At 41.8% G+C, this 22,540-nt stretch overlaps 1 protein-coding gene across 2 annotated transcripts in view; it reads left to right on the top strand.

The window, feature by feature from the left end:
- LOC122654791 (serine/threonine-protein kinase 38-like) overlaps positions 1-22,540 on the top strand; it is a 76,238-nt gene that overhangs the window by 47,198 nt on the left and 6,500 nt on the right. For both annotated transcript variants that reach the window (XM_043849040.1, XM_043849041.1), the window contains exon 11: positions 872-956. In XM_043849040.1, the coding sequence (XP_043704975.1) occupies positions 872-956 (85 nt within the window). The remainder of the gene's footprint in view (positions 1-871; positions 957-22,540) is intronic.

Raw genomic sequence — 22,540 nt, 5'->3', positions numbered from 1 at the left:
AAGTATTTAAATTAATAACTAAGTATATAATATTATTGATTATTACATAAATTATGTTCAGTCTACCATGATTGACCGGCGGCGATAGTAGCAGGGTGTAAGAGGCAGCGGCAGTGGCGGTGGTGGTGTGACATTAGATGGTCAGCGGTGGTAAGTGATGATTAGTGGATCATCCATGGTGTGACATACATGGGAGCGTGTTCAGTCTACCATGCTTGACCAGAGAGGCCAGAGCCTGTAACACCTGTGATGATGAACCTACTAGCAGCAGAAAAGTAAATAACTCTTTAGGGTTTTGGTGCTCTGATACCCAGTTGAGAACAAGAATGTAAGAGAATGAGTTTACTTATCTAGAATGACAGAGGCTACCTTTATTTATACATGGAAGAAGGGATTACAATTATGGAATGCCAGGTAAGGATGAGTCCCAATCCTTATCCTAACATGTGGAAGATTTGCACAATGTATCTAGACACATTCATTGAAGCTAGACACTTTAACAGAGAATAAGAGATTTGATTGGATGAGGAAAGTACAAGGAGAATGGATGCACTTTAACAATTAATTAAGGAGTTACAGATTGAGAGGGGCTATGCACATAGATCATCAGTGCAGCACAATGCTTGGGTGACAAGCATATCAAGTCCTCTGTGGAGGAGACAGAACTGCTTTAGGAACAGTTCTATTCTAATTAAGCTTTTTTAGGTCCTTTTTCACTTATCTTTTTAAAATTTTCAATCCCTTTTCTTTCTCAAGGGCATCCTGTTATTACAAAATGCTTTCATCCCCTTCTAGCTGTTATTTTTCCCTTATTATTTTGCTTTACTAAGTTTTTTTTTTTTTTTTAATGCTTGTATACTTTTATGTGCAGATGCTTTTAACTCCCAAAGATTTGAGTTTTGTTGGCTACACATACAAGAATTTTGAAGCTGTCAAAGGGCTACACCAATCTCTTGGTATGAAGATGTTGTTAGATGCTCCAACTGTAGTTTTGTTTTGTGTTTTTTTTTTCCCTTTTCTCTTTCTCATTTTTCTGTTTCAATGCTTGTATTTGTGCAACATTAGCATGGCATTCACAGATTAATTTTGGTCTATTAGGGAATGATTCACAAGATAAAAGTAGTTTCTCTTCCTGAGCATCTAAAGATCCACTCCCCCCTCTTCTTGGCAAGTAACTTAAGATGACCCCCCCCCTTTTTGGTAACAGAAAATTTTATTTTATAGGAAGTAAGATACAACAGTTAGAATGCAACAACAACAACAACTGAAGACCAAGGAGTTGGGATTTGGATTAGGAAAGCAAGAGAGAAAGAAAGGAGATGTTGGAGAAGGAAGAAGAAGAAGAAGAAGACAAGGAAGAGAAGAAAAGTGTATTTCGGTGGAATAAGTAGTGTGTAAGAGAAAGCTCTCCACACCTATATTACTTCATTAATAGACTTTAAGAATATTACATACACCTCCCTAGGGAGGTAAAAGACAAGAAAGGTAAAAAAAAAGAAAATGCACAATAGGGCCACTAGACAATAGACATAGTTCGAGAACTCGCGAGATCTCGCCGAGTTTCTCGGTTTTTGGAAAAGCCGAGACGAGACTACCTACGAGTCTCAAAAGTGCAATATCTCGGCGAGATCTTGGTTGGATCTCGGTTTCGACCCATTATTTTAACCCACCTACCACTTAAATACCTTACCTAATTGTACAAAACTCGACATATCTCAGGTCCAGATCTCGGGTTGACCCAAAGTTGAGGCTTTGAGTTGAAAAAAAAAAATGCACCAACTCGGCGAGATCTCAACTCGTCTCGGTTTTTCCAAGAGTCGAGTTGGTACCGAGACCTGAGTTTTAGTACCTTGCCACTAGATATAAGACTAGTTCCCAAACTACCCTTATCACATGAGTTCTAACAACTCTAACACTCCCCCTCAAGCTAGAGAATAAATGTCATGCATTCCCAGCTTGCACAAGAGAGTACCAAACTGAACAAAGGTCAGAGCCTTGGTAAAGATATCCGCTAGTTGGTCACCAGTCTTCACAACAGGAGTACAAACGCAGCCAGAGTATCTTTTTCTTGATAAAGTGTCGATCCACTTCAATGTGCTTGGTCCTGTCATGTTGCACTGGATTGTGGGCAATACTGATGGCTGCCTTGTTATCACAGTAGAGTCTCATAAGGCCTTCAATGTCAAATCCCAGTTCCTGAACAAGCCTTTTCAACCATATGAGTTCACACACTCCATGAGCCATAGCTCTAAATTCTGCTTTTGCGTTGGATCTGGCTAAAACATGCTAGTTTTTGCTTCTCTATGTAACCAAATTACCTCCCACAAAGGTACAATAGCCTGAGGTAGATCTCCTATTTGTAATGGATCCAGCCCAATCGGCATTAGTGAAGCCTTCCACTCTCAAGTGATTGTGTCTTGCATACAACAGTCCTTTACCTGGAGAAGACTTCAAATATCTAAGAATCCGATACACAACGTCCAAGTGGCCACTCTTGGGGGCATGCATGAATTTGGTCACCACTCCCACAATATAAGAGATATCAAGGCGTGTCATAGAGAGGTAAATAAGCTTCCCTACTAGCCTTTGGTACTTTCCGGCATCAACAAGAGAAGGACCACAATCTTCTCCTAGTTTATGATTTTGCTCATTAGGAGAACTTGCTGGTTTGCAGCCTAACATCCCTGTCTCTGTCAGCAAATCAAGCACAAACTTTCGTTGACATATATTGATTCCTCTTTTGGTCCTTGATACTTCAATGCCTAAGAAATACTTCAAGGGACCCACATCTTTGATTTCAAACTGTTGAGCCAAGTAGATTTTCAGTTTATCTATCTTCGCCATATCATCTCCAGTGACTACAATATCATTAACAGAGACAATGAGGGCTATGATGGTACCATTGCCCCTCTTGGTAAAGAGAGTGTGGTCAGCTTGACTTTGGGAATATCCATTCTTTAGAATAGCCTGTTGGAAGCGCTCAAACCATGCCTTTGGTGACTGTTTGAGTCCATATAGTGCCTTCTTGAGGAGACACACCTTCCCTTCAGCTGATGGTATTTTGAAGCCTAGTGGGGTTTGCATGTACACTTCCTCTTCCAAGTTACCATGAAGAAAGGCATTCTTCACATCTAACTGATATAATGGCCAATCTTTAATGGCTGCCAATGATAAAAGAATTCTTATAGAGTTGTGCTTAGCCACAGGAGCAAATGTCTCTTGATAGTCAATCCCATAGACTTGACTGTGTCCCTTGGCCACCAACCTTGCTTTGTATCTCTCAATAGTACCATCAGATTTATACTTGATTGTAGAGACCCATCTGCATCCAACTGGGACACGTCCCTTGGGAAGATCCACCAATTACTAAATACCATTCTTTTCAAGAGCTATCATCTCCTCAGACATAGCTTGTCTCCACTTTGGGTCAAACATAGCATCAGTAACATTCCTGGGAATAGAAGTTGTAGAAAGAGTAGCAATAAAGGCAAGACCTGTAGGAGAAAAAGCATTATAGGATACAAATTGGGCTATAGGATTAGTTCAAGCTCTTTTCCCCTTTCTAACAGCAATAGGAAGGTCTAAATCAGATGGAGGAGAAGGGATATCAAAAGGGACAGACTCAAGGAAAGTGACATCTTTAGAGATTAGGCACCTGTGAGAAGATGGCTGATAGCACTTGTAACCTTTGGTAGTAGAATAGTATCCAAGAAAGAGACACTTGAGAGCTTCGGGATCAAGTTTAGTACGATGTGATTTGTTAACATGCACATAACAAATACAGCCAAAGACTTTAGGAGGAAGAGAGAAAGCAGAAACCTGTGGAGATAAGATTTCTAAGGGAAATTTGAAATCAAGAAGTTTGGTAGGCATGCGATTAGTGAGAAAGGAAGCAATGAGAAGAGCTGCAGACCAGAAGGTCTTGGGAACATGGATGCCAAACAAGAGACTACGGGTGACCTCCAATAAATAGTGATTTTTTCTCTCAGCAATCCCATTTTGTTGGGGTGTGTCAACACACGCGAGCTGATGGATAATACCATTATTAGTAAAGAAGGCTTGGAGGCCACCAAACATGTATTCTCCTCCTTTATCAGATCGAACAATTTTGATATGAGTACCAAACCGAGTAAGAATCATCTGATAAAAATTCTGAAATGCATCACAAACATCACTTTTATGTTTCATAAGAACAGTCCAAGTAGCATGAGAAAAATCATCGACAAATGACACAAAGTAACGATAGCCAAATAAAGAGGCAGTAGGGGAAGTTCCCCAAACATCAGTATGCACAATATGGAAAGGAGCAGTAGTTCTATTAACATGATATGGATAAGAAGAACGGCAATGTTTGGCAAACATACATGGTTCACATTGAAAAACATGAGAAGAAGCAATAGAAGTAAATAAGTGAGGCAACTGTTTCCTCATTACAACGAAAGACGGATGGCCAAGACGACGATATCATAACATAACAGACTCCACAGAACTACTATCATTATGTCCACACACGTAGAACTGAGCTGTGGGCAAAAAAGGATAAATAAGATAAAGGCCTTGCTCCTCACGTTCACTACCAATCATCCTCTTCGTCACCAAATCCTAAAAAAGATAGTGAGAAGGATAAAAGGTGACACAACAGTTTAGAGATTTAGTCAAATGACTCACAGATAAAAGATTAAGAGTAAGATTAGGGACATGAAGAGCAGAAGTAAGAGAAATAGATGATGTAACAGGGATATTGCCCTTACCAGAGGTGGAGGAAAGGGAACCATTGGCTACCCTAACCTTATCCTTACCAGAACAAATGGTATAGGAATCATAATAATGGGACGTACTAGTCATGTGGTCAGTGGCCCCAGAGTAAATGACCCAAGACTGGGCTGCAGTAGAAGCTGAGGTGGAGACCTGTAGAATTGAGGATGAAGATGAGCTGGCCACGGTAGGCGTAGAAGATGTGCTGAGTTGTGACATGACCCGGCAAACCACTGCATCCACCAAAGTGGAGTCATCATGTGTAGCATCTGCCTCAGTCGTCACGAAGTGAGCTCAAGCTCCCCCTCTACGGCCACCACGAGTACCAGGAGGTGGCCATGAAGAGTCCAACATCTATCCTTAGTATGTCCAGATCTCCCACAATGATCACATGTAAACCTGTCTCTACCAACTCCACTGGCACCAACTGTCTCCACTGCTCTGTCTTCCTCACGGTTAGGCCCTTGGCCTCTACCACCTCCACGGGTGTCTCGGAAAGAACTTGAATTGAGAGCTGACCTCTCAAGAGATGATGCTGGTGTTGGTTACATAGTAACATGCCGAGTCTCCTCACTCTGTAAATAACTAAAGACCTCATTAAGTGATGGTAGGGGGACCGGCCTAAAATCTAGAGCCTGATTGGCTCATATTCAGGGTTCAGACCACCAAGTAAGGTGAAGACACGCTCCTTTTCAAAAGTCCGAAACACCTTTGCTTCATCCTCTAGGTTGGTCAAATGAAGATCCCTGTAGTGGTCATACTCCTCCAAAAGACTAAGAAAAGCATTGTAGTATTCAGAAATGGTCTTGTCACCCTGCCTCATTGAGTTAATCTTTTGGTGAAGCTGATAGACCTTGGCAGAGTCACCCACTCTATCAAAGGTTTGGGAGACACTGTCTCAGATTGCCTTGGCAGTTTCTTTCCTTAGAAACCTTCTCCCAACCTCGGGCTTTATGGAGAAGATTAACCATGTCTTGACTGTAGAATTTTTGGTCTCCCATTTCTCATAGGTAGGGGAACCAGGTTCTGGGGCTTGGATAGCACCTGTAATGTATCCAAGTTTCCCTTTGCTCCTAAGAGAAAGCCTCACAGAGTGTGACCAGTCCAAGTAATTTGTGCCATCAGGCTTCACAAAGGAAATCTGTAGATGTGTATTCTCATAAACCAACTGAGGAGCTGTTGGAGTGGGCAGTGAATCAGCCGAACCAAGCCCCAGATGTGGATGAATCAACCATGTTGTAAGGGAAACAACACTTGACCATAAACAAGAACACCAAAGACAAGTGGGGAGTACACACTCAACCCAAAAACAGATTTCAGCAGATAAGAAACAAGCACAACCTTGATAACACTTCACTCTAATACTCTCCAATGAGCAACATTCACTTTAAACTAGTTCAAAAACTTCACAAGAGCTGTCCACAAGCATTTCTCAACCAAGGAAGCAGCATATGGCAGTCCAAAAACAAGACAGACAGAAACAGAGCATTCTTGGCTTTACCTGGGCAGCAAATGGAATCCCACGAAAAAGAGTTATGCTCATAGAGCTCCTTCAATCAGCAAGGAGGGACATAGGGGTTATTATAAGGACTCTTGGGCGATTCTAGTAGTTTAGGCCAATACCCAAACACATGCCCAGAGAGGGAGGTAGAGGACCTGCAACTTGAAGCTGGCGGAAATCCTGGCAGCAGCTGGGTGATCTCCAAATCTTCAAAAGAGCTTCCGCATAGCTCAAGTAGTACTTCCAATCTTCTAAATAGGTTATAGGAGACCTATTTCGTACTCTTTTAACAAATCTTTACATAGGAATCTCCTCCTTGAAACCCTTGAACCCTTGATGCCCTAGGATTTCAAAGAGAAGAAAAAAATAGGAACCAGGAACTGAACACGACTCTCAAACCAGGTTATGCTCTGATACCAAGTTGGGATTTGGATTAGGGAAGCAAGAGAGAAAGGAAGGAGATGTTGGAGAAGGAAGAAGAAGAAGAAGAGTGTATTTCGGTGGAATAAGTTGTGTGTGAGAAAAAGCTCTCCACAGCTATATTACTTCATTAATAGACTTTGAGAATATTACATACACCTCCCTAGGGAGGTAAAAGATAAGAAAGGTAAAAATAGAAAATACACAATAGGGCCACTAGATATAAGACTAGTTCCCAAACTACCCTTATCACATGAGTTCTAACAACTCTAACACAAAGGCCTAGCCCACTAGGGTCAACTGGTTATAATACAACAATGACAAGTTACCATAGGACATAACAGTAAAGAGGCACTACTGAATAGGATAAAATCCCATATTTGTTCTTCTTTGGGGGGAAGGGGGCACAAGAGCCCATGTTCAAGGACTGTCCACCCGTTCCCACTCTAGCTAACTCATCTGCAATTGAGTTGACAGTCCTCAATCTCCAAGAAAAATAAAAGTTACCTTGTTCCACCAAGTTCTTAGCCTCTTTAATGAGGGAAAGTGGCCAAGACCTCCAACATGATCCTTAAGCTTGTGAATAGCGAGGAGGAGCCCTCTTCCACTACTACATTGTCCCCACCATTTGTCAAAGCTCTCTCAAGATCTTTTATGATTTACCATTAGCTGTGCCATGATAGAATCAGCAATTCCCATGGGGCCCGAGAAAAATCAGCATTACAAGGCCTCATGATTTCTAAATATCCCTCCAATATCTGACTGCCCACTTTTGCAGCTTCCATCTGTGTTTCACATATTGGCATTGGGAAGAGGGGGAGTCCAAACATTTGGGTGCAATCTCAAATGACTGAGGAAGAGACAAAAGTTTCCAGTGCCTCATTAACTGTAAGCCTCAACTGTCATGGCCTAATTTGCTATCCTCTACATGATAATCTTAATAACCTTCTGGTAGGATCTTTGCATCCCCGAAACATCCTGCTATCCCTATCTTCCCAAATAGTCCAGATGGTCAGAAGGGAATCTAATCTTCATGAGTTTTTTTTTTTCTCTCTTAGAGAAGGTTACTGATAGCTAAAACTCCACAAATTGTCGGATACCTTGAGGAGGATCCCATTTCAGACCAAATAATGACACAAAATGAGTCCAAACCTCCTTAGTGAATCCATAAAGGATAAAGAGATGACCTACATAATCCCCACAAGAGACAACTAATATGGAATTAATCTCGAACCAGTGGGAGGCCAATCGCAGCATGATCGCGATAGGGAGAACTAAGTATTGATAACAGAATTTCTAACACTTTTTATTTAGAAGAAATAAAAGGATATGACCAAAGTTTCATCACCTGGCCTGCAGGAATGGAATCACCACCATACTCAACCTGTTGATTCAACACAATAGGGTTGTCTCCAAGGTACTAAAACTCGGAACTCGGTACCAACTCGACCCTTGGAAAAACCGAGTCGAGTTGAGATCTTGCTGAGTTGGTGCATTTTTTTTTCCCGACTTGAAGCCTTAACTCGGTGGGTTTTAGACCTAGTTTGGGTTTGAAACTTGGTATTCAGCCTATTTTAGATCATTTAAACACAATGGCACTATCAGATTTTGCAAAAACAAAAGTCCAAATATGAGTTTCACTACAGAAGATAGGTTGGTAGGCGACGACGTACTAAAATACCCTACTCTACACATAATTTAGTAATAGAAAGCAATCAAAACATTCAATTAATGCAAAACAACTTAAATAAGCATTAAAAATGTTAAAGTGTACAATACATCAATATTTAAACAAATATTACATAAAATGTGATATGTTAATGTATTCAGTCCCAAGATTGCTTAAAATTCAATAAATCTTAATATGGTAAAACATTGCTAACTTTAAACTTTGTTTTGAAAGCTTTCCAACAAGTCCAAGATTGCTTAAATCTGATTTATATTGAAGAAGTTATGTACCGGTCAAACTTAATTTGGTGTGCGCGAATGCTATCAAATTCACTCTGAATGAAAATATTTTTTTGGACATCAAAACAAATGAATATTTTACCACACTTTTGGTTTTTAACAATGTTTTACCATATTAAGATTTATGGAATTTTTAGATTTGAGAGAAACCCCAGCATTAGAAAGTTGAAAATTGCACCTACCACCCAAAATCCAGTTTTTGTTCTTGAACTAGGGGGTTGATTTTTTTCCTTTTGGAATTTTATTTTTTAACTATTTTATTGGATTTAAATAGGGGGTATTTGCTTATTTATGAATAATATCTTAAGTAAATGAAATACAAATACAAAAACATTTACTTAAATGATATTCAGCATAAATAAGTGTTTGTCCTGATTGCTGGCATACATAAGTGTCTATATACCAAGAGACAGGTGTCTGTATACCAAGATTTTCCACCGAGATCTCGCCCAGATCTTGAGATCTGGCACTCATATAAAGGAGTTTGGGGTCGAGATGTCAAGATCTCACCAAGATCTCGATATCTCGCGAGATCTCGACCGAGAAGATGTACTTTTAAAAATCGTATAGCAACTCGTCTCGACTTCCTGAAAAACCAAGATCTCGCGAGTTCTAGAACTATGGTTGTCTCAGCATCACCACAGCGACAAGTTCTGAATCACCACTGAACACTCAAAGGATAAGTCAATAACTCATTCATTCCATCTCATCCTCCATTACAGGAATAGAATGCTTAATTAAAAGAACAAAAACAAAGAAATAGAATCTTGCTAACTTGGTTATTACAAGAAACAGAAACTTAATCAAAACCAAATCAAATCTTCAGCCAAAGGAATATTCTAGATATTTCTCTTCTCCTAGCAAATCACACTGGGCCCACAAATCTTCATTCAATTTCTAGATGCGCAAACCATATTGTGGGCAGAATATGGGCCTTAAGGTGAACTATGGGGGCTAAATAGGGGCATGATTGGGCTGGGCCTTCTTCCTTTCACACTGACCTTGTACTGCATCACACACACAGAAGACAAACCTGAGCAAATATAAGGTTTCGTTTTGCTCTCCTCTGAAGTCTGTCACATGTATCAAGCCTCTCATGGTTCACCTCCCAAGCTAAAGCTTTAAACTTTGGAGGGGCCTGATTTCAAACCAATTTGAAAGGGTAGGCAAAATTGCTCTTAGGCTGAGGGACAAAGTTAACAAAGTACGACTTGAAAGAATAGATGAGCCTATGAATCTTAATTTATGCCATAGCTAATTGTCACTCACTTTGGGTTGTAATGGTGATTAGGAGACCTGTATATTAATGTCACACTCATACCCATAAAGCAGTGCTCTCTATGCTGAGCTACCAAAGCCATTTGTTCAAGGGGTCCTTGTTGAAGTTCATCCTCCACGTTGCAAGCTCCCTCCATTCTTTTACCTATGCACCACCCCTATTTTACAAGTTAAACTATTCCCTTTTTCCTTACCTTCCCGAGGAATTTTTCTCCGGGTTTTCTATAATTGCTTTGCCATCAAAATATTAGGGCATAAAAAAGAGCAGGTAGCAGGTCAGATCCAAGGTCTTAAATTCATACCTTGACCTTTTTTGGATTTGGGGCCATATCTAGGAAAGCCAGTTCAGTCTTATCTGGATTCAGGCCTAGGCCCAGTCCTAAACCCTCCCTAGGATGATTGAGTGTCTTTCATACAGTATATACAAATAATTGAAATTTAATTAGGTTGAATGCTTGGATGCTTAATTCATCCCAAGCACCTTCTTATTTATAAGAATAATAGAATAGGAAAATATGTACATGAGCAATGTGGGACTAAACCACATATACAAAAACAATAAAATAACAAAGAGAAAAGGTCCAAAATACCCCCCACGGTATTCTGGCCCATATATCTAGCACTCCCCCTCAAGTTGGAGCATATATATCATGCATGCCCAACTTGACTAAGATAGGATAAAACAACTTGCTACTCAGTCCCTTAGTGAACACATCAGCCAGTTGATCAGTAGACTTCACAAAGGGAACACAAATGAGGCCGGCTTCAAGCTTCTCCTTGATAAAATGTCGGTCAACCTCCACGTGTTTAGTGCGATCATGCTGGACAGGGTTGTGAGCAATGCTAATGGCAACATCATGGGAAGATGAACAGCAACACCGATATCCTGCAATAACCCTCTAAGCCATAGAAGTTCACAAATGCCTTGTGCCATTGCACGAAACTCGGCTTCAGCATTGGACCTTGCCACAACATTCTGCTTTTTACTACACCATGTGACAAGGTTCCCACCCACAAAGGAACAATAGCCAGAGATAGATTTCTTGTCTGCAGAACCAGCCCAATCGGCATCAGTGTAAGCCTCAATCTTAAGATGACCATTAGGAGATAGAAGAATTCCCTTTCCTGGAGCAGACTTCAAGTACCTCAAAATATGACAGACTGCATCCATATGAGAGGAATAGGGATCATGCATGAACTGGCTCACCAAACTTACAGCAATTGCTATGTCAGGTCGTGTGTGGGAAAGATAGATTAGTGTGCCCACTAACCGCTGATAACCACCCTTGTCAACCGGCTCGCCCTCTTTCTCCCTAAGTTTTGTAGTAGCTTCCATAGGAGTATCTGAAGGATAACAACTCGGCAGCCCTGTCTCAGTCAATAAATCAAGGACATATTTTCATTGAGAAAGAAAGATGCCCTTTGAAGATCAAGCAACTTCTATCCCTAGAAAATATTTTAAAGGGCCAAGATCTTTGACCTCAAACTCACGGCCAAGGAGAAGCTTCAAATCTCTGATTGCAGCATCATCATTACCAGTGACCACAATATCATCCACATAGACTATGAGAAGAGTAACCTTGTCACCAACTCGTCTGATAAACAAGGTGTGATCAGCATTGCTCTGCTTGTAACCTGCTGAAATCATAGCCTTATGAAATCTGCCAAACCAGGCCCTAGGTGACTGCTTCAACCCACAAAGAGCACACTTCAATTTATAGACCTTGCCCCTAGTCCTGTCATCAGAGAAGCCTGATGGAATGTCCATATATACCTCCTCCTCAAGCTCCCCATGAAGGAAGGCATTCTTCACATCTAACTGCTGGAGATCCCACCCATGATTTGCAGCACAAGATAATAACACCCTGACGGTGTTGAGCTTTGCCACTGGTGCAAAGGTCTCCTGATAGTCAACCCCATAAGTCTGAGTGAACCCCTTTGTAACCAGGCGTGCCTTATACCTATCCACCGAACCATCCGCCTTCTGTTTGACCACAAAGACCCATTTACATCCCACTGGTTTTTTCCCTGGAGGAAGAGCCACAAGATCCCATGTATTATTTTTATGTAGTGCTCTCATTTCTTCCAACATTGCTACCTTCCGCTTTCCATCTACAGATGCTTCCTGCCAATTGTTAGGAATCAAGATAGAGGAAAGAGAAGATACAAACGCACGAAAAGAGGGAGAAAGAGAGCTATAAGAAACAAAACGAGATATGGGATGTAAAGTGCAAGTCCTAGTACCTTTGCGATGTGCAATAGGTAGGTCGGAAGAAGAGGAATTACCAGGAGATGTAGGATCCGAATCTGGAGCCGGCAATTGGATGGGTACTGATGCTACAGTGGGTTGCAGCTGCCCTCTATTGGATCTGCCCCTTATATAGGTGAGTATGTTGGAGTTGTCAATTCTCTTATGAAATTCACCAATAGTTCTCTAGACTAGAGTCAGCTCCCCCTGGATAGGAACATTAACAACACTATTTTCAATGGTCTCCCCCTATAAAGGATTCCTATCAGGTGAGGGAAGAACAGCCAGAGGGTGTTGGGTATCAGCCAAAATAGGATGGGCAGCATCTAAAGGAGTCTGGGCAGCAGCCGTGGGTGGTGGTAAAGAAGGCTGGACAGCAGCCTGAGGAACCTCTGGTAGAGGAATCTCAAAAGACACATCTTCACTAGAACTCTCCCCCTGAAGAGGTGGCGAAGAATAGTAAGAAAGGGGCTCATGGAAAATAACATCCATACTAACCATGGTACGGCGGGAAGGGGGATGGTAATACTTATATCCTTTCTGGGTCGGAGAATAACCCAAGAAAATACAACGGAGCCCCCGAGGTTCAAGCTTGCCTGGAGATCTAGTATCTCGAGCATAGCACACACAACCAAACACCTTGGGGGGTACAATAAATGAGGAATTCCCCCGTAAAACATCAGAGGGGCTACGGGAGTCAAGCACCCTGGAAGGTAGCCTATTGATTAGATAGGCCACAGTGAGAACCGCATCCCCCCAATATTGAGAGGGTACATTTCTCGCAAACATCAAATTCCTGGCCATCTCTAATAAATGGCGATGTTTCCTTTCTGCCACACCATTCTGGGCAGGGGTATCAACACAACTAGTTTGATGAAGGATGCCATGATCAGCTAAATATTTTTTAAATTGGGATTCTATGTACTCTGTTCCATTATCACTTCTCAATACTTTGAGAGTAGCCTGGAATTGAGTTTGGACCATTTTATGAAAATGCTGAAAACATGAGAAAACTTGATTCTTTGTGTGCAAAAGATACACCCAAGTGTGCCTAGCATGACAATCAATGAAAGAGACAAACCAACGATGACCAGAAATAGATGCTTTACGACTGGGGCCCCAAACATCCACTAATTGAAAACAAGAAAAACTCCTTTTATTTGAAATTGGATAAGTTGAACATGTTTGTTTGGCCAGAACACAAGCCTTACAAAAAAAGTCATCCTTAGTACGAAGGGTGACCAAACTAGGAAATAAATGAGCTAAAATTCCTAAAGGGGGGGTGACCTAACCTAGAGTGCCACTGGTAGAGTTCAGAAGAGACCATGGAGTTCTGGTGTAGCGGAGAAGGCAATGGTGGTGGAGAGAAGTGACCGTCATCAAGTAGGTACAGCCCACCGTGCACTTTACCCAATCCAATCGTTTTCTCAGATTCCAGATCCTGAAACACACAATGAGATGGAAAGAAAGTGACTTTGCAGTTAAGATCATGAGTAATACTAATGGAAAGAAGGTTAGTAGTAAAGTTAGGAATGTGCAAAACAGAAGACAAGGGAAGAGAAGAAGTGCAGTTGATGAGTCCTTTTCCGGAAATGGAAGAAAGGGAACCATCAGCCACCTTGACCTTGTCTTTCCCAGAAGTGGGAGAATATCTGTGAAATAAGCTAGAAGAACCGGTCATATGATCTGTAGCTCCAGAATCTATGATCCAAGGATGGGAAGCTACAAAAGCACAATGACCTCCAAATGCAATACCTGATCGGGCTAAGTGTGAACCTGAGGGAGCAGAAGAACTGGTAGGAGCTGATGTAGTAGAGGCAGCAGCAGCGGAAGACCTGAGCATACGTAGGAATGCCTGTAGATCATTCTGGGATAGACCAGTTTCGTTAGCAGGGGCTGCAGTAACAGTTTCAGACTGATGGGCCTTGGTCTTTGTCTGTCTTTGTCTTGGCAGCCCTTTTAGATTCAATGTCAGCCGGTTTCCCATGAAGTTTCCAGCACTTCTCCTTGGTGTGATAGGGTTTGTGACAATGCAACGACAGTCCCTGTGGTAGAATCACCAAGAGAAATAGTGCTACTAGGTGCAGGAGTGGCAGGGGCAGCAGCCTTGAGAGCTGATCTGTCAGTAATAGGGGGTTGCAACATGGCAGCCCGACGGTTTTCCTCAGAGGACACCAAGGCATAAGATTGTTCAAGTGTGGGAAAAGGCTTATGGCCCAACACTTGAACACGAATCTGATCGTACTCCACATTTAAGCCAGCCAAAAAATCGTAGACCCTAATCTTGTCCACATGCTTCTTATAGGAGGCAATATCAGCAGCAGAACTTGGGTGAAAGTCAGAAAAGTGATCCAACTGCTGCCAAAGGCTACGTAAAGTAGCATAATATTTAGAGACTGTCAACTCTCCTTGAGTAGTGTGAAGGACCTTCTTCCTGAGTTCATAGACCTAGGCATCGTTGCCAAGCTGCTTGTAGGTCTCCTTGCAAGCAGCCCAAATCTCCGAGGCTGTGTCAAGAAGAAGAAAATTATGCTGCAGTTCTGTAGTCATAGAGCCAATGAGGTAGGACATGAGAACTCCATTGTTGGCCAGCCACTTGCCTTGAGCAGCTCCAATCTCAATTGGCATAACACTGGTGCCAGTAAGGCCACGACCAGCAATGGCAAAGGAAGCCGACCTAGACCAAAGCAAGTAATTAGTGCCATCCAACTTGACTGGATTAGGAGTAAAGTTATGATAATCTGATTTGCTGTGTCCATCACCAACAAAAGTAGTAGTCGAATCCACTGAGTCACCCATGAGAGCAGTAGAGAAGCCCAAATCACAGAGAGGGGCTGTTATGAAAAGAACCCCACGAAAGCCTGCAAGTTAAAGGCCGAAAACTGGAGGAGAGCCCTCTGGTAATGATAGAATATTAATCTCCAAATATCAGCAACAGCAGCAAAGTGAATCCCTTGGATCGATTCTTACAGAGTTTGAAAAACCCTGAAAGTGCTGAAATCGATGTAGGGGAGTAGGAGAGCAAAAACACTGCAGATGGAACTGAAAATAGGATAGCATGGTCCTCTAGTAATGCTGAATCACCCTGCCAAAAAACAGCCGCAACAGAAATCTGCAAACCCTAGATCGATATTGGTCAAGTTTTTGAAAAAAACCCTGAAATGCTGAAATCGATAAAGGATGTAAGATGCCAAAAAACTGAGATGTTGCAGCCCCAACCAAGGTCGAGTGTGTCTGTATAAGTAGAGAACCAGCCTTCAAAAAATCAGAATCAATAGAAGTCACCAGCCCCTAGATCGATAGTTGTCAGGGTTTTAGAAAAAACCATGTTTTTTGTGAAAAATCGATCTTAGGGGGTCTTGAACAGATGTGATGATAGGAACAGATATAAAAGAGAAGGCCTGCTGCAGTTCTTGGTCTTCAAATAGGAGGAGTGGTCCCTTGTAGCAGAGATGGAAGCAGTCCCCAAAAAACTGAAGAAGCCAAATATCGCAGACAGGTAATAGTGTCCCTATCGAGCAGAAAATCACACCATAGAAAGAGGTAATGGAGGGCAGCAACTAGATCTTGTAGATCACCTCATTAGTGCTGCCCTAGTGGGAGAATGAAGAGCAAGAGAAGAGAAGGAAGAAACCGAGGATGAAAAAAAAAAAAAGAAGGAACTGAAATCGAGAATGGAAGAGAAGGGGGGGTCCCTAATTCGAGATCTGCTCTGATACCATGTTAACAGATCAGAATTAGGCTGAATGCTTGGATGCTTAATTCATCCCAAGCACCTTCTTATTTATAAGAATAATAGAATAGGAAAATATGTACATGAGCAATGTGGGACTAAACCACATATATAAAAACAATAAAATAACAAAGAGAAAAGGTCCAGAATACCCCCCACGGTATTCTGGCCCATATATCTAACAGGCTTTAATACACAGATATTATCCACATTTAGGGTTCACTTTGTCTTGTTGGGTGTTGATGTGGCATCATAGATCTTGGTGAGATCCTGATCGGACCTGGATTTTCTGGTGAGAGTTCAGACCTGGACTCCTTATATTAATTTTTTGGGTGAAAAAAAAATTCTTTGCCAAAAGGAGAGAAAGATTCAAGAAGCAAGGAGAGGGGGTTAGAAAAAGCAATACAAAACTTGCAAAACAAGGAAAAACTAGGCCCAACCCTTAGAAAAGGGGGGACGGATGGCTGAAGAAAGGAGAGAGGGAGGCCCCAGGAAACAACAATAAGTTGTTCCTTGGGGAGTCAACACACCAAGAGGAGACCACAGAGAGCTTGCTCATGACATCATAGCGATAAGTCCCAAGTCTACTAGAAAGATATGGAGTTAGGGTTCCATTTTCAAAGATTACGCTCCATCCAAATATGATAAATGACGGCCTAAAAGGCAAGCTTGCTCACCACATCACATAGACTTCCTAGAAAAAGTGATGTCCACCAAATCCATTCCTTCGTTAAGGCTAGAATCCGTCTTTTCCTATGCCAACATTTAACCAAGAGCCCTTTCCAAACTGTTGTGAAGGGACAAGCAAAGAAGAGATGATCTACATCTTCTAGAGCATTCCAATAAAGATAACAGGATGACACGGCAAGGATCTGAAGGTGAATGAGAAAGGACTACATTGGGAGGCAATTAGAGAAGGCCCACAAACAGTGAAGCTATGGTGGGGCCGTGGGGGATGTGGCCCTTAAACCAAACCAACTTGCGTCAAGGAGACACATTACAAGTTCTGATGAGATCCCAATTCCCAAGCCAACTTGGAACAAAAGAGGCTTGAAGAAGGAGACCAAATAACAACACTCCAGAACCATTGGGGCTTCTGGGGATGCTAAGCAAAGTGTTCCATATTGTAGTCAATAGGGGGGAGGAAAAAGAGGGGGGGGGGAGCCCAACCATCATGTCTAAGATTGTCCGTAACCATTGACCGTTTGCTGATGCCCAAACTGTAAATGGTTCTGGCACTGACTGAGTGGAGGAGAGCACCCATTAGGTGCCAATGGTCTAGCCAAAGGCTAGTAGAGGCACCATCATCAATTAGGGAGGTAACAACCCCATAGACAAGAGTTCTTAGCTCAAGATCTTCCTCCAGACCCAGGAGGCATTAGGAATAGAGGGGAGCAGTCCGATTAGAGTCATTATGAAGCAACCCAGAGTAAATCCAGTCAACCCCAATATTTTTCTTCTTAGCCATTAACTTCCAGATCAACTTTAGGATGCCAACACAATTGAACTCTTTAATTCTGCCCAAACCTAGACCCCCTCATCTTTGGAAAGGCAGACGGAGGCCCAGCTGATGGGGTAAAAGAATTTGGTGGCGTCAAAACCTTTCCAAAGGAAGGCACATATAAGGGACTCCAGCTCCTTAATGGATGACTGGGGCAATCCGAACATACCAGACCAATATATATAAGAGGACTGAAGGACAGATCTGATCAATTCAAGGCGGTTGGCGGTTTCAATGGGTCCAGCATCTTTTATACTTACTGTACTGGCAGTTTGAGAAGGGACATATCAGACAATAGTCAGTGCACTCTTAGCTGGTAGTAGCAAGGACCGAGATCTCAATTTTAGACCTGGTTTCAGGCAGTGTCAGATCTCGTTTCAAGGTTTCAACACTGGGTTTCGTCTTGGCCAGGCACGAAACTGAGACAACTTGGAGATTTTTGGGTCAGTTTCGACTGAGATTTAGTTCCATGGGTAGTAGTCTTCCACCTAGCATGTTTTCTAGCCCATTGTTTGTCCTTCCACATGTTCAGTGACCTGAACCCTAATATCCAACTCCAAATACGTTTATCAGGCTCATTAAACAGGATGAATACATTATAAACAATCAGTTCAATGATATCTCTTATCTGCTCCTATCTCTCTCCTGAACCCAGTCCCAGAAAAGACCCTGACCATTGTGATCCACTCATCATGTTCTCAACACAGGGCCATGTGAACAAATAGTTGGAATTTAGGTAGTGAATGTAAGTAAGGAAGAGGGAAGGAGAAATGGGAGAAGAAGAGAGAAGAAGGAGACAAGGAAATAGAGAAGAAGAGAGCTCGGTGGTAATGTGTGTTGTGAATATCTTTACAAATCTTTCATATATTGCTCAATTAACTAAGGAAAATTACATCCTTGCCTCCCTATGCTAATATAAGATAGTTGAGAGGGGTAAAAGGAAAAAGGAAAAGAATGCATTACATCAAGTTACAATATAACAGGCATGTGCTTAAAATACCCTTATGAACTCTAACACTCCCCCTCAAGCTGGAGAGTAAATGTCATACATTCCCAACTTTCATAGAAGAGTACCGAACTGATGAGAAATAGGCCCTTGGTGAAGATGTCTTCTAATTGATTACCACTTCTCACAAAAGGAGTGCATATGTGGCCGAAGTCAATCTTCTCTTTGATGAAGTGCCTATCCACCTCAATATGCTTTGTCCTGTCATGTTGCTCAGAGTTGTGGGCGATACTTATGGAAACTTTGTTATCTCAATTAAGTCTCATAGGTGCTTTAGTATCAAACCCCAACTCTTGAACCAGCCTCTTCAACCATAAGAGTTCACAAACTCCATGGGCCATAGCCCTAAACTGTGCCTCTGCACTAGATCTGGCTACCATAGGTTGCTTTTTTCTCCTCCATGTGACCAAGTTGCCACCCACGAATGTACAATAGCCTGATGTAGATTGTCTGTCTGAAACTGAACCAGCCCAATCAGCATCAATATAGCCTTCAATTCTCAAATGGTTGTGCTTGGCATATAGAAGTCCTTTTCCTGGGCAGGACTTGAAGTACCTGAGGATCTGGCATACGGCATCTAAGTGCCCACTCTTGGGAGCATGCATAAACTGAGTCACCACCCCAACTGCATAGGTGATATATGGGCGAGTCAAAGAGAGATAAATCAATTTCCCTACAAGCCTCTGGTATTTCCCTGCATCAACAAGAGGAGGTCCACAGTCTTCTCCTAGTTTGTGATTCTAATCAAAATGGGAGTTTGCTGGCTTGCAACCCAACATTCCTATCTCTTTCAGTAAGTTCAGCACAAACTTTCTCTGGTAGATGTTTATTCCCATCTTAGATCTTGACACCTCAATTCCCAAGAAATACTTCAAAGGCCCAAGATCTTTAATCTCAAATTGTGGGCCAAATAGGACTTTTGTCTCATTATCACAGTCTTATCATTCCCAGTCACCACAATGTCATCCACATAGACATTGAGGGCTGTGATAATGTCATTACCTCGTCGGGTAAACAATGTATGATCAGCTTGGCTCTACGAGTACTCATTCTTCAAAATGGCCTATCTGAACCTCTCAAACCAAGTCTTGGGAGATTGTTCGAGACAATAAAGTGCCTTTTTAAGAGATGCACTTTCCCTTCGGCTGACGGAAAGGTAAAGCCAGGAGGTGTCTACATGTATACTTCCTCTTCTAAGTCGCCATGGAGAAAGGCATTCTTCACATCCAGCTGGTACAATGGCCAATACCTATTTTCCGCCAAAGATAGGAGAACTCTAATCGAGTTGTGTTTAGCCACATGAGCGAAAGTTTCCTAATAGTCAATGCCATACACCTGACTGTATGCTTTGGCCACCAACCTGGCCTTATATCTCTCAATAGTATCATCTAATCAGTACTTAATCGTATAAACCCATTTGCATCCAACTGGAGCTCTCCCCTTGTGAAGATCAACCAGTTTCCAAGTACAGTTCTTCTCAAGAGCTGTCATCTCCTCAGACATTGCTTGCTTCCAATTAGGGTCGGCCATGGCCTCAGTGACATTCTTTGGAATGGAATTGGAGGAAAGGGCAGCAGTGAAGACAATACTTGTAGAGGAGATAGCATCATAGGAACCAAACTAGCTATGGGATTAGTACAAGCTTTGTTTCCCATGCAATTGAGGATTGTCCCCAATAGGAGTCCTCGTCCCAATGGACCCTCCCTATTTGATCTGTATTGCAACATCAACCTGTCAAAGACAATTTGGTTCCTGAATAAAACCAAGTAACCGACATCATAGATGAGTTTGACAAATCAATTAACCATCAAAAACCTTAAAAGATTTGATTGGTCATCATTCTTCTAAAACCTCTACATCATAAACATGACAGATATTTCAGCCAAATAAAAAGACTAGCAAGTCCTATAGCAGTTGGTGGGCAAAAATTCCTTTAGCTGACAACTTCCTTGTTGAATCAGTTCAATTGATTTTTTTTCTTCTTTTCCTTTTTCTTTTCCCTTTCCTTGACAAGTAAATCAGTACAGTTGATTAGAATTATTGTCTGGTAATCTGGTTTTCATGTCTGATTTCTCGTTCCAATATCCAAATATAGACTTGAATCTTTGATTTCGCTTTCAGCTATGAAATCTGGGTTTACTTCAGGTTTCAGACTTTAGGATCTAAATTTGTTAAGTGATATAGGATTACTAGAACTGCAATTCTTCATTATCCTATGTTCTGTCTAAAGCCCTAGTTGTTGTTTATAACAAGCATCCCTAGTACTAGTGGGCCCATATATGCAGGATTCAAGGTTCCCTACCTGTCCTGCATTTAAGAGACTATCATAAGGCTAATATCCAGCATGTAGAGATGCAACTTCAGATGGAAAAATCCAAGCCCTAATTTGGCCAGCCTGATTTTTCTGTGCTTGGGTTGGGAATTTCTCATTTTCAGCCCATTGGCCATACTAGGGTTAAGAGTTCCCAGCCTGAGGTTAGGTTGGAAAAGGTTAGGGTTGGAGCTCAGGATCAACTCAGCCTGGCCTTATCCAAGCTCAAGTTACATGCTAGCATACTGTGCCCTTTCGAATAGCCTGGATTAGTACAAACTCTCTTTCCCTTCGAATAGCAATGGGATATTGAATATATATGATGAGCCATAACATCCAACAAATTCCTGAACTTTATTTTTCTGATAGATGACGACAGAATTTTTATTGAACTGAAACGGGAGTATAAAGTATTGTACAACAACAACTACTAGGCCTCACCATAAAAGGCAGGACAACTGCTACCTAAGTCACCCAAAACATTGAGTTCCCTCCTGTGCCCAACAGACACAAGAGATAAAGACAATCATTAGGGCATGTTGTTAGTTATATTGGGCCAGAATACCGTGGGGGTATTCTGGACTTTTTTCCTTTATTATTTGTTAGTTTCTTATGTGGTTTAATCCCACATTGCTTATGTAATTATTTTTACTATTTCATTATAGTTATAAATACAATGTGCTTGGGATGAACTAATCATCCAAGCGTTAACCTAATTCAAATCTGTTTCTACATGGTATCAGAGCAGATTTCGAACTAGGGACACCAATTTTTCTCGATTTTTGTTCTTCTTCTCTCTCTCGATCTTCTTCTCTTCTAGTTCTCTCCTTATTCTCCCTTGTTCTTCATTCCCATATAGGGCAGCATTGATGAGGTAATCATGCGATCCAGTTGCTGCCCGCATTACCTCATTTATGACTTGTAATTCTGTTCGATAGACTCCAATCAACACTGCTGCGATATTGGTTCTTCAGTTCCTTCTTGGAGATTGCTTCTACATCAGATACAAGGGCTCCTCTCCTCTCTTTGAAGACCAAAAGCTGCTGCAGAATTGTTGTTTTATTGGTTCAGAAATTATTCCTCAAGATTGAAGACTTCCTTGAGATCGATTCCTCCATTATCAGGGTTTTTTTCAAAACCCTGACATCTATCGATCTTAGGGTTATTGCTGCCCACTGTTGCTGATTTGTTGCAGGTGTTTTCTTCACTTATAAGGGCTCCTTCGACAGCTATATCAGCTTCTACAGATCTGTTTTTTGGTGTGTGAAGACCTTGAGATCGATCTCATCATTACAGGGTTTTTTTAACCCTAACTCTATCAATATTGGGCTGCTGCACCCGTTTTTTTTTATCTGATTTTTCTGCAGATGTGTTTCAAAACCCTAAAAACCATAATCGATCAAGGTTCTTTTTGGCTACTGGTTCTATTTGTTTGGGACTTTACTTGAAGTTGTTTGGCCTTCTCTGCTGCCGGTATGGGTGACTCTACCAACTCTCATCTACTTCGCTCATGATGGCAATCACAAGACAGATTATCACAGCTTTCCACCTAACCCCATCAAACTGGATGGCTCAAATTACCTTCTGTGGTCCAGATCAGCCTCCTTTGCCATTGCTGGCCGTGGCCTCACTGACCATATTGATGGCACTATTGTTGAGCCTAGTGATAAAGGCCCTTATCAGACTAAGTGGCTGGCCAATAATGGTGTTCTCATGTCCTACCTCATAGGCTCTATGACTTCAGCTTTACAGCATAATTTTCTTCTTCTGGACACTGCCGACCAGATTTGGGTTGCTTGCAAGGAGACCTACGGACAGC

The sequence above is a fragment of the Telopea speciosissima genome, chromosome 3 (genome assembly GCF_018873765.1).
Source record: "Telopea speciosissima isolate NSW1024214 ecotype Mountain lineage chromosome 3, Tspe_v1, whole genome shotgun sequence".
NCBI classification, from domain to species: Eukaryota; Viridiplantae; Streptophyta; class Magnoliopsida; order Proteales; family Proteaceae; genus Telopea; species Telopea speciosissima.
This window is presented reverse-complemented; position numbering and strand designations above follow the sequence as displayed.